An 18,361-nucleotide genomic window follows, 5' to 3' on the forward strand; every position below is an offset into this window, starting at 1 on the left:
TTATTATTATTATTATTATTATTATTATTTTAGTACTCCATACTTATTATTGTTTATACTATATAACTTGTTATTTATTATTCTTTATTGTTAATTATTTAGTTTTTTTGCTAAAGGTAATAATCGAATAAAACAATAAGCGCAAAACAAGAACATGTCTACGAGGCCAAGGCCCAAATAGACACGAACTTAATAATTAATTATTTAGTTTAATCATTAATTATTAATTATTAATTAAGAAGTATTAATTATTCTTTATTTTTTATTATTTAATATTACTCTTAATTATTTACTAGTACTTATTACTTATTACTTATTACTTATTGCTTATTACTTACTACGTGTTACTTATTACTTTTTAATTTTTACTTATTACTTATTATTTATTTCAATTCATAGTAATATTTAGTTAAGTTAAGTTCAGGAGCATTCAGTTCTGTTCAGTTCACTAAATTTCAGTATGCCTTGAATTCGTCATCGACCCTAAGGGGAGACATAAATTAGGTGTCTACAATTGCCCAATTTGTTAAAAGACGCTTCTTGCATGCCTTGAATTTGTGTTAGTTTTTCTATTCCTATGAGTAAGACCTTAATTCCGTGATTCGTTAATGAAGATCTTTTGTTGGTAACATTTGAAAGGGAACTATTGGGAGTAAGGTAAACTTACTTAAGACTTTCGCAACCTACCTAAGAAATGTGAATTTCTAGATGTTTTATTGAAAGGTTTTGATGACTATTCATCGTCGGATGGTTATTAGGAGTTTCAAGGTTATATTTGTTTTTGGGAGAACCTTATCAAAGTAAGGGATTAAGTCTTTATTCTTATTATTTTGAGAACAAGTTTTACATCACTTAGATTCTTGAGCGGCTTGACCTTCATTCCTATATTGCATATTCTTTTTATCAAAGGTATGTAAAGTGATTGTTTGAAGTGGTAAAACCATGAGTTGTGAGTTCCTATGCTTGAGGATAAGAATTATGTTTTTATGAAATTCATTTATGTGTTGAGTTTATCACCATTGTAATGGTACATGTACCTTATCAATATCTTGATTGATGTATATTGATTTTGTGGAAATAAATTCTCATATTTGTTTAGAATAATGACTTGTTTATAGAATTTCAATTCTTAGTTTCTCAAGGTGATAATATGTTTGGTTGTTTTACTCCATGTATGGGTGATGTGCTAAATTTAGTTTTACATCACATGTGGAATATTGAGTTTAATAACCTCCGTTGAATTCCACATCTTCTCCTTTGGAAGTTGAAGGTTTTATTTAATTAAATGGCATGGTTTTGAGTAATATATGAAAACAAATTTTTGGTTTTCATAGTAAACTATTTTCTTAAATTTTGAGTAGATTTGTGAAATTGAAGTTCATATCATTTGTGGATGTGTGGAATGTACTATTTAGCATAAACCTGTAAAGGAACTAAAATGTGATTTAGGTTGTGTATGCTAATACATTTCCAATGTGTTGATGATATCCATTGTTGGTATTTTGACTTAGCTAGCAATCATTGCAAATTTTTTGTGAAATATTTGAGTTATTTTATTTTCACAAATTTTATTGTGAACGTGTGTTACTTCATCAAAGTACATGGATAATGTAAAAAGGTTTTTATTTGCAATGATTTCAAAGTATTTTAGTTTGAAATTTTTGATGTAAATTATAGAGTTTGATAACGATAAAGTAAGTTCACTAAAGTGGCTATGTTGTTTTTGAGGATCATACTTTATGAAAGAAATTTTTTAAAGTGAGTTGCATAAAATCTGTCCCATCAATTTCATTTGTTTTAGTTGAACCAAGAACAAAGTATCTTACCATTTATCAACCTTGTGTGCTTTTGTGTGAGCATAAATTATTTTAAAGTCCTTGATTGTGGTTATATTTTCTAACGAAAATTTTATGCAAGGTACGTTATGCACTATGGTAAGAAGATTGAGACATGTAATGATCCTTGAAAATTCAGATGTCGAAGGGGATAGGCTTTTTGCCCATTTGAGTTAAGTAACAAGCATTACTTGCTTATTACTATGGCATGTGTTGTAATGCTTGAATGAGGTTGAGTCTTTGAACAATTAATGGTAAAGTGCACTTTTAAGAGAACCACCGCTTGTTTGAGGGTTGAGTTGTATAAATTCTTAATGAATCCAACATATTGAAATGGACGCATTCAACTAGTGGATTCACCAACTAAAATATTTTGAGAGGTTGAACATTTTATTATGTTCTTAATGAGTATATATATGGTCTTCTCATGTAAAATCGATCTGGAATCTGAAAATTTAATAAAAATGATACGGTAACCGAACGATAAAAATAGTGGGTCATACAATTTGATTAAGAGCGCCCTCATCATTCGCCTTGGGAGAGAGTAAAATCTAGCTGTCTCCTCTCTTTCTCTCCTTTCCACTAACTAAATTCTGGTATAAAATCCTCATGGTGCAATAATTTTAGGACGAAGAAATGTTAAAGATCTATGTATTCCACATGTCAAAACTAATCGTACGGAATATGTTCCTATATACATAGTATTTCAGTATAAAATCCTCATGGTGCAATAAGTTTTTACTCTGAATCCATAAACTTTTTTTTTAATCATAAATAGAAATAAATCGTGGCTGATGTGTTACGATCAGTTACCTAATAAAAAAGATATTGTGCTATAATCTTGGAATATAATTTGTTTTACGGAGGTGATCTTGAGATTAATTACCATATAACAGGATCTCAGGAAGTATGATGTTATATAAATAGGCCAAGTAATTCATGTAAAATGTATTCCAATTCCCCAACTTAAACCACGAATTTTTTAATCATGCAGAAGATTTCCATTTTCCTTGCTTTCATCACCATGGTTTCATTCTTTGCTTTCTCGCACGGCAAATTAGCATTTCCCCCTCTTTTTTACTATTGTTAAAAAGAAAAAGAAAAAGTGGTATGTCATACGCATACACGCGATATAGTACGAAGTGTATGTAAAACTATACTTGTATTAATTTCAATTCAAAATTTATTACTTATAACTTCCAATAATGTTCAAAACTATGAAATATTTGTGGTTTATCTGATTTTTACTAATTATATACGGAATATAATATTTTTCGAACTTTTTATATTAGCAATAGTGGTAAATATAGTCGATTTTATTCGTATTTTGTTCTTCTAACTCTTTTTACTCGATTTGTAATTTTTTTCTTGTGTAGGATGTTTGAAAACTCCTATAGTACTTCCGGAGTGCACTAAGCAGACATGTGTGGATATTTGTATTAACTACGGAGGATGGATAAATGGAGCTTGTTTGGATGATAAGACTTGTTGTTGTGCTACTTGATTAAATTCACCTTTGTTACTAGGAGTATGAGTGTATGACAAATTCATGTTTACACAATAAAAGTATTTTATGCCCTTGATTATCGAAAGTAATCTTATTTTATTTTAATATTCACAATTATCGAGAAAATAATACTCCCTCCGTATTTATTTAAGAGATACACTTGCCTTTTCCGTCCGTATTTATTTAAGAGATACACTTGTCATATTTAGTAACTTATCAACCCCAACATCTAATTACATAATATATTTAATTTACCCTATGACCCACCATCCTATTAAACAAATAATTTTTGAAATCCACCCCCACCTCCCACCCCCCAAAATGACATTGTCCCCACTTATTTACTTATTAAAATATTTACCCACCCCCACTTACTTTATTATTTTATTTCATTCAATTCTTCTTCTTAATACTCGTGCCCGAACAAGTATATCTCTTAAATAAATACGGAGGGAGTACTTCGTTAGTGATAAGACTCTCCTTCGATTAGCGTTTGACTTGGCCCAAATAGAATTATTGTCAATTAAAGAAACCTGGGCTGAACTCAAGAAATTTAAGATATTTGATGGCAAAATTACATGAAAATACATTTCAACTAGTGAGTGGTCCGGGCGTTGCCCCGGGTTTTGACTTTTATTTGGATTTATTTGTTGTAAATATGTGTCCATGTAGATGATGGGTCGTCATAGAATTATGTGGTTACACACAAGATTATTAGTTGCCGATTAACAACCTTCCCAAGCTGAAACTCCACGCTCTATTACCCCGAGTGCATGTAATATGTTCTATAATTATTCAACCACTTACTCGTTCTTACGTTCTATTTCCCTGAGTTTTGTTTTTTTTTTTTTTTTTTGAGGCTTTATCTAGAAAAGTAATAACTTTACATTTATAAATTGAATAATCATTTCCTTTTTTTGCATTCACTTCTATTCAATTTGTTATTTATTGTAAAAAGATCATAAATGTTTATATAGAATATATAACACAAGTTGTAGTTGGTTTAAATGGTTGGATGTTGACCTTTTAACAAAGAGGTCTGGTATTCGATCCTTGCTTACATGTTTTTTGGTTGTCGATGCTGATTAGTGGTGACGTGGCGTAATAAGGAGAGGTATACGTGACACGTATACGTTCTTGAGAACGCCTTTTAATATATTAGTATAGATTTGAGAAAAACAGGAAATACCCAAAACTCACGAAATGATTTTTGTAATGCTTGTGTCCAATTTTTGTGGTAGAAAACCCAACCCCCAATGGGCCAAGCCCATTTAACATATCATCACACATCCAATTTGCCTTTGGCACGGACTAAGGGTAGAAACTAGGCCATTAAGTTTTTAGGTTGCAACAAAAACATTTTCCAAGCAAAATGGTTTGACAAAAGAACATTTTGTCAACCGTCTGACATAGGACTATAGGACCTAGTCCAAATATAAATACTTCACTAAGGAAAAGAATCGAAAAAGAAATTAATCATTTTTTTATTGATAAGAAAGTATATCTATATACTGATTTACATTAGGCTCATTAGCCAGCCTTGAATCTATACAAGCAATGAACTATAAAGATAGATTTGTACTGAAACAACTGGTCTTAATTGTTTGAGCTTGTTAAGAATTGGTACAACGGCCGAAGACCCGAGCTTGTTCCAAAAAAAAACAAAGATCGTGTACAATAAAAGCCCAAATCATGTATTCGGATGTCTGTTGCGCGTATATCATCAGTGTATGTATGTATGTATGTATGTATGAGCTCAGGAAGAATATTTTAGGCCAGAATCTGCATCCTTGGTTAAGAGATGACTTTGTTGTTCTTGTATCATATCAAATGATGTAAAAGAAATTGGCTGAAGTACAATAGTTGTGTCTTTGCCACTTAATTTGAATAGAGTAGAAGATGGATATACCTGGTAACAACAAAATTTCGAGAACAAATTTAGTAACAAATAAGGTGGACAAACGCTTACTAAAAATAGTAACTCTATGGATTCGAGGGTTTAAAATGTTACCTTTTTAGGATTTTGAAACGAATTCTCATCCATTACATTATTAGAGGTAAGAACGGTCTTCTGTGACCCAGATAGCTTTACGGAATTCTCATTGACTCCGATTGAGAGCTTGAGGTTCACATAATTATTTCCAAAGTTGACAATCTGCAAAAATCATAACAACCCCTTTTAGAAAGTCTTAAGAAACTAATCAGAAAATTTACACCAGAAAAAGGAGTTGCCATGCTAAGTTCAGATAAGTTTAGGGGAAATTAAGTTTAGATATGAGCTATTATTGTTCATATAAAGGGTTCCATGCATACCTTAATAGTTATGTAATTCTTGTTGTCGGTTGCATTCTTCCAACTAATTGCAGAGGCAACAACTGAAGCTGAAGAACCAGCTTGAAGCTCGGACTTGAGAAGAGTAGCTCCGCTTGATTTTGTGAAAAATTGTTGCATCAAGTAGCTAGGCGTACCATATACACGTGAAGAATCATACACAATTGCATCTGGGTTCCATCGTCTATCATTCGTATTTACGAAAAGAGGAGCATAGCTTGCCATTTCAACAACATCACTGCGCTCATAATACAATGCAACTTCTCAATCTCAACAACAAATAACAAAATCTACCAAATTTTTCAATAATAAAATCTCTCTATATGTTAACAAAAACTCAATGTTCATGTAGATTGGCTAAAGATATTAATTGAGGTACTAAGGGTATACTCGTAATTGTACTACTGTACATTATTATTATAATACGGGTGCCTGGGACTCATATATATAATAATAACATACAATAGTACAATTACGAATATACCCTTAGTATCCTCTATTAGAAATAATTAAGTTACCTATTTTTCTCTATTCCGATAAGGAATGCAGCTTCACCTAATGCAGCAAGAAGGCTTCCTGTGCCAGCATCTTTTCCAGTCACAGCATATTCACTAACAAAAGCCTGTTAAAACCAGAGGGTAAATAGGTAGAAATTTTATGTTTCAGATAAAATTACCTAATTATCTCTTCATTTTACCTTTGGCCCATTACGTCGTGTCTTGTCAAACTTAGTACTCTTAGAAAACATGTCATTTGCAGATGTGTATATCTGGAAAAAATTTAACAGACGTAAGGATTTCGTCAGTCACTTGCTATAAAAATCCAAGACGTACATCAAAGACATAAAGAATGTTGACAATATTTACATGGAAATCATAGAAATCAGCTGGATGATTCAATGGAGTTGATGACGCATCACAATTAGAGATAACTTGGATGTCTGGATAGGCTTTTCTTAGGGCATCATAAAACTTCATGTAATTTCCTGATCAGCAAGGATTGAGTAAGTGAGTCTTTATGTGATGGCATCAGCACAATGTAAGAATACTCATTTGCTAATTGCCGTTGTATATTTTCTCGCATGGTATTAATCACACTTGTTAGTTGTTGCATAGTAGAATGTAACTTTTTCCATTCCATTCAACATAAGAGGGTCTATGATCTACAGAGAGGCTGTAGCTGAAATTTGAACCTAAATAGCAATTATTGAGGAGCACAATCAGTAAACAATACTATACCTTGGTAGTACGGTTTCCCACAATCTTCATTACCAATAGCGATATATTTTAGCTCAAATGGTTCTGGGTGCCCCATCGCAGCTCTAAGGGAACCCCATTGAGAAGAATTATCACCTCTAGCAAACTCTATGCTGTCAAGCATTTCCTACATTCAGAAGAAAAAAAAGTGTCTAATAAAATAATATGTTTATCAAATTAAAACAATCTGGAAGGAGATGGAAATTGAGTGGAGGATAGACAGAACATATGTACGAATGAAACTTCTATCTCAACTCCATCTTTTTAGTTACAATAATGCATTTATTTTCGTATAGAAGAAAGTAGAGGAGAAAGCATACTTGCACAAATGGAAAAACCATTGATGTTTCAACTTCATCTTGGTGACTGATTCCTACGATAGTCAAGATAGCGGATATTAAACAGGGAACTTTAGACAGAACAGAAGAGAACCAATCAAACAAACAAACAAAATGTTCATATTTCATACCATTATTAATTACCCACACAGGAGCTGCCCCAAGATCTTCGGACAACTGTCAATACTCGAAACAAAATATTTAGATAAAGATCATTGCATTTTTACGGTAAAAAAAATTAGGAAGTAGAGAATAGTTCATGAGTCTTACTTGGAGAAATTCGAAGTAACCAAGTCCGTCATCAGTCCAGTACATCCAAACGTCTCCAAAATGTCCCGGCCTATTCTCCCACGGACCAACAGCTTCTTTCCAGCGAAAAGCATTTCTTAGCCATTCGCCTTCGACAAAACAACCACCTGACAGAAACATATGCAACAGCATTCTGGTGAAATAAACAAAGATGTGGCAAGAAGATCATACAAAAGTATCTTTAAGAAAATAAGGGATATGTCAACACCATTGTCCAAAATGCAAGCAACGTCAGATTTTAGTACTAAAGTTTACCTGGGAACCTAAGAAATCTGGGTTCCAAATCAACAAGCTTTTCAAAGAGGTCCTTGCGGAATCCATGTCCCTACATGAACAAATTAGATTTGCTAAGGTACAAGATCACAAAATCTAACAAGAAATAATGAGGGACAATTTGTTCCTAGGCAAGTAAAATTTTGCATAATCACAAATGTTTTCAAGTGAACTCAGTTCAGAGTTCATGAAAAATGGTTCAAGATTATGAATTTTTTTAATCAGATGATATTATGGCTGAATTTTTGGTTGGGAGGATTACCTTATAGGTATCTGTTGGCATTGCTGACACTTGATCAATCCACAATACTCCCGTTTTAGTGGTTGTTAACTGAAGCCTTGAATTTGTGTTAGAACTTTTAGCTTCAAGCATAACCTCCATCCTTGTCCAATTAGCAACTTTACTCGCATCAGCACTGCCATAATAAGATAAGTCAGAATGCATACAGATACAGCCTTTTTACTTGTAAATTTAAATTAGATCTTGCATATATAAAAGGTATAACTCTCACATCACATTGCTGGTAGCCAACACTACCCCTCCATTTGAGCTAGTCAATGATACGGCTAAATCAATTGAGTCCATTGATCGAACATAGAAGACTACTTTATAAGTCTTTCCTTGTTCTATGTTCTGCAATATCAATCAAGGAAAGTTGATTAAAAAAAAAAGTTAAACCACAGGTGAACCAACACACAACTATATATCACATCTTGATTGAGATGTTTAATCAAAATATAAAATTAATCGTTTAAAATTATATGCCAATTCCTAAAAGATTTGGGCTTTCCTTTAGATGCAACTGATAGCGATCAGTCTATGGACACAGACTTGTTCTAGGATTGGTTCAAAATTTCAAATGTCTTACGTCTCTCAAAACAATACAGAAAAACTAAGAATGAAGGATTTCCAATTTCATACCATGCCCCAAAATCCGGGATTATAGACTCCTACACCACCACTAGGACAAGACTTGGCACCATCACTGCCACATAAAACATCCATCCGAAGAGCAACTTTGTTCCGCTCAAAGCATGACGAAAGATCAGTAGATAAGACAATGGATGATTCATCTCCAATTATTGACCAAGGCTTGATGTTTGACGGGGTGTGACGGCCTCCAGCTTCAAAACCTAGAACCACAAAAATCTCCATATCATACACCTAGCTAGGGATGAAATCTTTCTAGAGTGTAATAAATTGAACTCTTAACAGTCTAATACAATTCATTAATTTCACCAATTTTCCTGAATTTAACCCACATTTCATTCATAGATATGCAAATTTATAAAACCCTATTTTGACTTAATCAGGACACAAAATATTACCTCTGTTGTCTACTAGCTCTGACCAAAGTCCACCAGACCCAGCATGGTTGATTTCCTGCATATATAGCATTACACATATTCATCAACTTTAAAGAATCAAACCATTATCCACATTTCAGATAAACATGAACTAGAATTCAAAATTAAGGAATTAAAACTGTAAATAAAACAAAACAAAACAAAGAGCCAATAATTGCATTTGAAGATTAAGGAAAGTTCAATCCATTTGAAACCCAAGTTCAAAACCAAAAGTTCAAAGAGAATGACCTCAAAGAAGATCCCAAACAACGTATCCGGAATCGTCCGGCCGGGAGCATTAGCATCAACTATAAGTGTTGCTGTTTCATTCTGTCTGAACTTTCCAATACCATAAGAACCATACAAAGTGCACGCCCCTAATAGCAATAGCAACAAACAATATCCACCCATTGCTGCCTCAACACATTAATCTTCTGCCAATTTTACACAATTGCACAATCTGTCACCAAATTCAGTAAAGGAACACAAAAAATTAGATTAAATCATCCCACAAAATAGGCAAATATAGTATTACCAGCAAATTGGATAATCAGTTTTCAGAAAATACAAAAAACTCCCTTTTCTGGGTTTATAACAACCTTGTTTTTCCAGTAGGAATAAATTACGTTGCAAATACTCAAAGATCAATTACAAAAGCATGAAACTAATTGTGATCATACTAATAATTTTATTAATTTTTTAAAAAATAAATAAAATTTGAGATTATATATTAAATAAGATAAAGACTTGTAAGAAAACAGCTCATAAACACAACTAAGCACCTTGATTTACTTAAATTGGCAATAATTAAACAAACCCAGAAATTTAAATTATGAAAGAACCAAAGTCAAAGTTGCAACTTATCCATGCAATTCAACTACTAAGCAACCAAATTTCCAAACAATGTAAGTAGAACAATTAAATTAGAAAAAGGAATCTGATAAGTTAAACTAATTCAAAAAAAATTATGACTTTATATTAAACAAAACATCTGCTAATTAATTGCTAGGACAACCCCACACACACTCTTGTGGACAACTCGAGCGGAAAACATATGCTATAATGCTAATTACAGTAATAATAACAGTATCATACTATCATACATTCTCACCCGGAAAATGAATAGCCTGACTTAAGTAATGGTTCTTGATTATTTGAGGGAAATTATGATAAAAATTGGATCTTTAGTTGATGATTTATATAGAGAGATGAGAGAGAAAAAGAAGGGAAAATTGGAAATGAGTCAAAAAACTAAAAAAAAATGGGGCCACTTGAAAGAGTGTAATGTTGCACTGGACACAAATGGTAAAGAGAGATGAAGATAAGTACGCCTTTGCTTTTAAGGAAATGTGAGTAGTAATGTCAAATGTGACATTCTAATCATCCAAATATTGCAATGTCGGGAGTCGTGGATAAGGCAATATTCCGTATATTTTGTTTACTTGATTGGTAAAAATAATAGGACCCGTTGTTTGATTGGTATCGGTTCAAGACTTCAAGGTAGCAAAATCTAACATGATAAGAATTGGACACGAAGGAAGAAGGTTATTGTTAAAGGTTTCAGGCTCGTATGTTACCTGTCACGTTTTTAAAAGAATCAGGTTAGTGTTCAACGTTTTCTTACTCTATTTTATATTCAACACAAACACAACCCGACACGACACGACACGATATATTTTAAATTCTATTTTAAGTTATTTTATTTTATGAGTCTTTTTTAATAGTTTTTGACGATTTTTCATGTTGACGGGTGAAGTATAAGTAGATTATTACTATTTATGGTTGTTTGGGTTATTCAGTTGGCGTAACAAACTAACAACAAAATGAAGAAGAAAAAAAAAGATAAAAACAGAACATGAGTATGACTAAGAATAATGAAGATAACACTAAAGATGAAAAAGATAAGTACGTCTTTCCTTTTAAGCAAGAATCTTTGAGCAAATGATTTATGTACAGCACGACGAAGTACTATTTTTGTTACTTTGAGTTCTATACAAATTCCATAAATGTAAGCATTTTCACTTTTTGGAGAAAAATAGATAGTAAAAAAAACTTATAAGATGAAAAATGATTTAAAACTTGTCATAAAAGTATTGAAGTTAAACCGAATCCATATTATTAAAGCGGAGTGGTGTTTAATGTGAGGAGTTCAAAACCTCAATATTCCTCTCTCAGCTACTCTCCCATTTTGGAAACAATTGAAAAGACATGGAGAATAATTGACAAACAAATAAAGAAAAAATAAATAAAAGAGAAGCAACATCAATCGAATAAGAAAAAAGGAAAGTGATTAAATTGACAAACAAATGAAAACAAAAAAAAGGAAACTACATAATCGTAACCAACATCAATTAATAACAATCCATAATAATAATCTCAACTCTTATATGTGACCAGTAGTCCAACACGTTTAAAGCTCAACGTGTTGGTTAATGAAATCTAATAGTTACACCATCATAGAAAATACGGATTTTTCATGAAATACCCCTCAATTTTCACGAAATTCACCAAATGCCCCTCAACTTTCAGAAATTCACCAAATGCCCCTCACCTTTAATATAATACCCAAACTACCCTTACTAATGACGCGCCGTTAGTCCGCCGTTAGCCTACTTTTCTAATTCACCAAATGCCCCTACAATGTAACTTATTTCACCAAATACCCCTATTTTAAAATATAATTCACCAAATGCCCAAATGTAAAAATTACCTTTTTAAAGCCCAACGGCTAGTTTTTTGGGATTGAAAACTAGCCGTAGCTTATTGTTTTAGTATAAATAATCCTGTTCTGAGTGTTTATTTAGTCACCAAATTGTTTTGTTGTAGTTTCATCTCATTTTGTGTCATGAGTTATCATTCAAAATCATCATCCACACATAATGAGTCTATTACCTCTTATTTTGCATGAATATAAGTTAAAATCACTACTCAAGGAAAGGAAAGGAAAAAAGGGCCTCCATATTGCAGATAACCAATTGATATTACACTCTATTACCTCTACTAATGGAGTATCATATTCCTGTTGTCCAAGCAGATAAGCGGGAAGAAAGTCATGTTCTTAATTTCGTTTCGTGGCCTCAAATAACGGTGAACCAAACACGCATCAAACTCATTAAGTGGTGTTAGTCTTTTGAGTAGAGTTTCATTTGGTTGGTCTTTTATTTTGGAGACATTCTCTTAATTGTATCGCTCTTTTCATATGCCACTCTATAAGAAATGTAAATAAGTAAATTGAGGCATTATATATTTGTATCAAGTGTATTGCTTGCATATACAAAGTACCAAGTAGTACTTGGCCTAACCTAGTTGTTGAGATTGTATCTTACAACCTCAAAGTTGTATTTTGGGGGTGAGGATTCCCTTCCCTTGAGTATCCTCTTATACTCAAGGGGCTTACTTATTAACTCGGGTCGAATAGTTCTAAACTGTAACATACCATTGCCACAGTATCTATCATCACACTGCCTTATATCTTCCATAGTCTCAACTCTCAAGAGACTGGAAAGTTTTGGTGACTAAAACAATAAGCTACGGCTATTTTTCAATCCCAAAAAACTAGCCGTTGGGCTTTAAAAAGGTAATTTTTACATTTGGGCATTTGGTGAATTATATTTTAAAATAGGGGTATTTGGTGAAATAAGTTACATTGTAGGGGCATTTGGTGAATTAGAAAAGTAGGCTAACGGCGGACTAACGGCGTGTCATTAGTAAGGGTAGTTTGGGTATTATATTAAAGGTGAGGGGCATTGGTGAATTTCTGAAAGTTGAGGGGCATTTGGTGAATTTCGTGAAAATTGAGGGGTATTTCATGAAAAATCCGTAGAAAATAAAGTAACACAAGTCTATATAAAGAACCTATAACATGAAACTGCAATAAAGTAAGAAAAGTAACGGCGAATACAATATATAGGTAACACCAACATAGAAAGTCAAGTAACATCAGTCTATACAAGGAACTTCTAACATGAAATTGAAGAAACTGCAATAACTAAAAGTAACACCATCATAGAAAATCAAGTAACACCAGTCTATACAATAAACCTCTAACATAAAATTAAATAATCTGCAATAAAACAAGAAAAGTAATAGCGAATACAATGTATAAGTAACACCATTCTATACGAGGAACCTCTAACATGAAACTACAATAAAAACAAGAAAAATAACAGCGAGTACAATGTATAAGTAACACCAGCATAGAACGTCAAATAACATGAATCTATACAAGGAAAGCTGCAATAAAACAAGAAAGTAATTGCGAATACAATGTATAAGTAACATCAGTCTATACAAGGAACCTCTAACATGAAACTGCAATAAAACAAGAAAAGTAACAACGAATACAATGTATAAGTGACACCAACACAAAAAGTCAAATAACACACACAAGTTTATACAATGAACCTCTAACATGAAATTGAAGAAATTGCAGTAAAACAAGAAAAGTAACAACGAATACAATGTATAAGTAACACCAACACAGAAAGTCAAATAACACCAGTTTATACAAGGAACCTCTAACATGGAATTGAAGAAATTACAGTAAAACAATAAAAGTAACAACGAATACAATGTATAATTAACATCAGTCAATAACCTTCTCCATAGCAGCTGCACGCGAGGAGTTGCGCACGGCGTCACACCGTCAAGTTGATGGTGTGACTGGTCGCACATGAGACACGTTGTAATAATAATAATATTATTAAAAAAAAATAAGACAATTGTTAAAAGTTCAAGAATACTTTAATGAATTTTATACGAAGTACATGGAATAGTGAATTCTTTAATCTCTATTTTATAAGTGAATTCCTGAGATTATTATTGTTAACGGCCTTTTAGTGTCCCCCTATGGAATAGACTATAAGACTCCTATCACTTAACAATTAAATAAAATGATTAACTTTATACGAATTGGAATTAATTAAAAGAAACTGAATGTTTAATGCCAAATTAATAACTAATCAAGAAAGTATTTTTCTACATGGAAAAAATTGTGCAATGACACAAAAAAAAGTCACAAAATCATTTAATGCTTGCTATGCAATCAGGAAAGTCTGATGCAAAAACACCTGCAATCTCTCAATCTCTCATTTTGTATAGGAAAATAATTATACAATCACCTTACTCTGTATTTCAAACCAAAAAGGACTTGAAAATGTATGTGGTTAGGCAAGTATATCGCGGACAAAATAGACAAGTGAAATACTAGTTCGTAGTTTAGATAATTCACTATGAATATTACATTGTTGCAATATTTAGTTGTTTTAATAGAGATAATATCAAACTTTTCTTTAGATAACTTTGTGAACACTTTTTCTTGCCTCTTATTGTGATTATATGTATAACACAATTTTTAATTTTTATACACTCTCGCATGCATCATGTGCATATATAACTATCTCTATTATATAAACCAACTCATGAGTACTTTAATGTCCACCTAAAATGTGGACAATACCCTTATTTGAAATTGTTAAAAAAATTATAAATTGTTATAACATTACTTGCATATATAAAAAGAAAACTTTAAAATTGTTCGCACGCATCGCGTGCATATAAGACTAGTGTTTTTTTTAAGAGAAGTATTATTTAGGGAAATTAGAACACTTATATACTCTACGAAAATAGTTTAATAAAATAAAACTTAATTAAAAGTGGTGTATTAGTTTATAGTCCGGTTTGGTGCAGTCTGAGACAAAACATAAATCAAACCGTAAAATACGGTAATGTATTTTGCCAAATCAAACTATATTACATGCATGACCGGACCAAACCACGTACATTTAAACAATTTGGTATTTTTTAGGGATCGTTCGGTATTACTGTTGTAAGTTTCCAGTTTTTGGTTTTTTTTCTTTGAAAGTCATATGATTTAGATTGATTCATGAACTAAAAATTAGTCACACTTAAAGTAATGAGGTTGATTTTGAAAACTGACAAAAAACAACTTAAAACTAATTTTTGTTTGATTAAACAATGGATGAAAACGAACGTGAGTATAACAAAAGGGGTAAAGGATCGGAGAATTAGTAATAAAAAAAAGGTATGACCCATTGTTTGATTGGTATTGGTTAAAGGTGTCAAAATCTGACAAGATAAAAAAAAATCAAGTTAGTATCAAATACCATGAGATATTTAGTTAAACGGGTTAACATAACACATATAGTTAACTTTTAAAATCAAGCCAAATTTATTGAACAAATACGACAACACGTCACGAACTGAACATGAATGAAGCAGGTTAGTGTCAAGGGTTTCAGTCTCGTTTATTACCTAACACGTTTAAATAAAAGAATCGGGTTAGTGTTGAGTTTCCTAACTCGGTTTTATATTCAACGCGAACACAAACCGACACGACACTGCTCATCTGTAAACTCTATTTTTAGTTATTTTTTATTTTATTCATCTTTTTGAATGATTTATGTCGGTTTGTCATGTCGATGTGTGAAGTATAAGTAGATCATTACTATTTACATTTGTTTGTGTTCTATTCAGTTGGCATAACAAACTAACAACAACAACAAAAAAAAGATTTTAAAAAATAAAATAAACAGAACGTGAGTTGACTAAGAATAATGAAGATAACACTAAAGGTGAAAAAGATAAGTAATCTTTCCTTTTAGGGTAAATTATTTTTTTACCACCTAAAAAAATTGACAAATTATATTTTACCACCTACACAAAGAAACATTATTTTTTACCACCTAAAAATAAAATAAAAATTATTTTTTTTACCACTTCTTAACGGAAAGATGGACGAAAACATTATGTGAGGCCCCTTTTTGTCGCAAATCAAACATAAACCATACCATAAAGCTACTCGATTCTCGTTTGAAAATCAGAAAAATAATTATGCATTTTTCAATTTGAGAAATATAACCAAATTATGTGATTAATGGAAGTAAGAGCAAATGATAGCTTATATACATGAAAATCCTGGGAGTAAAGAAGGAATCAGATATATAGTTGTTGAAACGGGGTGTGCATAATGTTTATGTTCATCTTACCGTTCAGAGGTGGTAAAAAAAACTTATTTTATTTTTAGGTGGTAAAATAATTTATCAAATTTTTAGGTGGTAAAAGTCAAATTTTCCTTCCTTTTAAGCAAGAATCTTTAAGGAAATGATTTATGTTGAGTACTACGTACTCTACTATTTTTGTTTCTGGTGACCTTAAGTTTTGGATGATGACTCAAGCAAACTTCCTGATGTTGTTGGTTTATGTTCAAGGTTTATTGCTCGAGTTCCTGTGAGGAACTAGTATGGGTGCGGGAGTTCCTAAGTTGGAAGTGGCAAAGCTAGAGCATCAAGGTTGACACAAACCATAGATAAAACTACAAGTAATTAGATGATTCCAATATTGAGCAAAGAATGGTGAAGTTCCTATGCATGTGTTCCTCTATACTCTACGAGGAATTCCTCTGTTCCAGAGTAGGAACAACCGAAACTTCTGAGTTGTAAGCTTCATAAAGGGAAGACATGAAGACTAGGTCATATGTTGTACTTAGAATTTGTGTAACCTGCTTCTATAGCTTAAAAATATATTATGGAATTATGAGGAATTTAATTATCATGCGATTTTATAAATTATCTGGCAGCAAGTTTTATGGAAAATAAATAAATAAATATCGTTTTTACTCTTTTAAATAAAGTCAGATTTTCATTTCTTATTCCCCAAGTAAAAATAGTTTTAGTTTTCCTAAAACTTCTCCTGATATTTATGTAAAAATAGTTTTAGTTTCAACTGGAGAAGGAAATCAGACTGAAGGGGGATTCGTAGCTGTCATATGTAAAGGCCCTTTGGAATCTATGTAAAGGCCAGTTCGGTACTATGTAAAGGCCAACAAAACGGCCGGTATTATGTAAGAGCCGACAAAACGGCCGGTAGCATGTAAGAGCCAACAAAACGGCTAATCTTTGTAAAAGGCTAAACAAAACGGTCTATATTTCGTTAAAACTAAAGCAGTTGAAATATTTGAGTCAATATTGAGCTAAATTTATAATAGTTATATTTTTGCCGATAATCATCACCTCCGAACTTTCACTATCTACAAGGTACAGTAAGATGCCCAATGGATAAAAATTCTTACCTATAAAAGACGTAAAACGCAAATATTGACTCAACAAGATAGTCAATCAACACTGACGCCTTATCACCGACGGCGTCAGAAAAGACTAATTGGTTGACGGCCTGAGAAGTGGCCTAGATTATCTCCCCAATTATGCTAATCACCTAGAACACTGGGGTTACTTTCTAAATATGGGCAAGAAGGCCCATTCCCAAAGAAGAATATTCCCCAAAAAAGAGGAGCCCTCAGAAAGCCCTTGGGAAAAAACGCAAATCCAGACCAAAGAGTCAAATAAGGATGAAACATGAAACATAAGAAGTAAAAGTTCACAGGAGGCACACAAATTCATACATACGCCCATGACGCAGAAAAACCAAATTAAAGGTGCTCATAAGGCACCAATGTTAATACAAGCGCCCACGGCGCCACAAAACCAATAGTAATTCAAGAAAAAGGTTTTTAAGGATGAGGAGCGACCGAGCTACCATCATGGACGGCATGTCCGACTGGAGAGTTCACCTCCTCTTCCTCCACGTCCTCCTCCTCTCCATCACTGGAAAATTCAGGAGGTTCAAGACCAAGACGATGGGCCGTCATGACCGCCATCTGATGCGAAACCCTACTTCTGAACCAGGAGTAGTCCTTACCATCCATCTCCTGATCCCAAGCCCGTCGGGCACCCTCCAAGACGGCTTCCTCCCCAAGCTTAAAGGAGCAAGCGACTTCTCCCCGGATGGTATTCATTTCCTCTTGGGTAGAGTTAAGCTTCTTTTCAGGGGCGTCCACCTTTGAGGAGAAGTTGGTAACACGCCCACTAACAACAACATACCCAGCCTTGAGTTCAACCAGTTTCTCCTCATGCTCCTTGACCCGCTCCTCATAATCTTGGGCACTGGCCTGGACTTGCTGGAGGGCAGAAGTCTGCGACCTGATGACCACGTCCATCTCACCTTGGAGTAGCTTTGCCTTCTTTTCGGCGTATTTTTCGTGGTTCTCGATCTGATCCTTATGATCGAGCAGCTCCTGATGCATGTTGACACGGTACTCGCGAGCCTCGGCGAACCTGATGAACAACTGCACCAACAAAAAGAACAAAT

The 18,361-nt window shown here is 33.0% G+C and overlaps 1 protein-coding gene across 3 annotated transcripts; it reads right to left on the minus strand.

Annotated features, from left to right (window-relative positions):
- Window positions 1–4,802: 4,802 nt before the first annotated feature.
- Window positions 4,803–10,492, minus strand: LOC110800786 (alpha-L-arabinofuranosidase 1). Of its 3 annotated transcripts, none has more exons than XM_022006109.2 (17): window positions 10,308–10,492; window positions 9,446–9,656; window positions 9,179–9,233; window positions 8,772–8,983; window positions 8,362–8,483; window positions 8,112–8,265; window positions 7,832–7,901; window positions 7,538–7,683; window positions 7,399–7,444; window positions 7,250–7,302; window positions 6,912–7,056; window positions 6,540–6,658; window positions 6,371–6,442; window positions 6,192–6,295; window positions 5,656–5,911; window positions 5,354–5,497; window positions 4,803–5,251 (listed from the first exon to the last, which is right to left on the minus strand). In XM_022006109.2, exons 2-17 carry the CDS (start codon window positions 9,605–9,607, stop codon window positions 5,099–5,101), a joined length of 2,013 nt encoding a protein of 670 aa, XP_021861801.1. In that variant the 5' UTR covers window positions 9,608–9,656; window positions 10,308–10,492; the 3' UTR covers window positions 4,803–5,098. The 3 variants fall into 3 exon arrangements, with proteins under 3 accessions (XP_021861801.1, XP_021861802.1, XP_021861804.1); XM_022006110.2 differs by having other exon boundaries at window positions 10,300–10,492; XM_022006112.2 differs by lacking the exon at window positions 10,308–10,492 and adding an exon at window positions 9,979–10,237.
- Between the last annotated feature and the right edge of the window lie 7,869 nt (window positions 10,493–18,361).

Source organism: Spinacia oleracea, chromosome 1 (assembly GCF_020520425.1).
Source record: "Spinacia oleracea cultivar Varoflay chromosome 1, BTI_SOV_V1, whole genome shotgun sequence".
In the NCBI taxonomy this organism is placed as follows: domain Eukaryota; kingdom Viridiplantae; phylum Streptophyta; class Magnoliopsida; order Caryophyllales; family Amaranthaceae; genus Spinacia; species Spinacia oleracea.

What these genes read in the sequence shown, in the direction of transcription:
- LOC110800786 (XM_022006109.2), bottom strand. Translation starts at nt 9,607, where the DNA reads ATGGGTGGATATTGTTTGTTGCTATTGCTATTAGGGGCGTGCACTTTG. An exon ending in TGCCAACAGATACCTATAAG is followed by an intron (nt 7,902 to 8,111) that starts GTAATCCTCCCA and finishes TTGTTCATGTAG; the next exon opens with GGACATGGATTCCGCAAGGA. An exon ending in CGTTTCAAAATCCTAAAAAG is followed by an intron (nt 5,252 to 5,353) that starts GTAACATTTTAA and finishes TGTTGTTACCAG; the next exon opens with GTATATCCATCTTCTACTCT.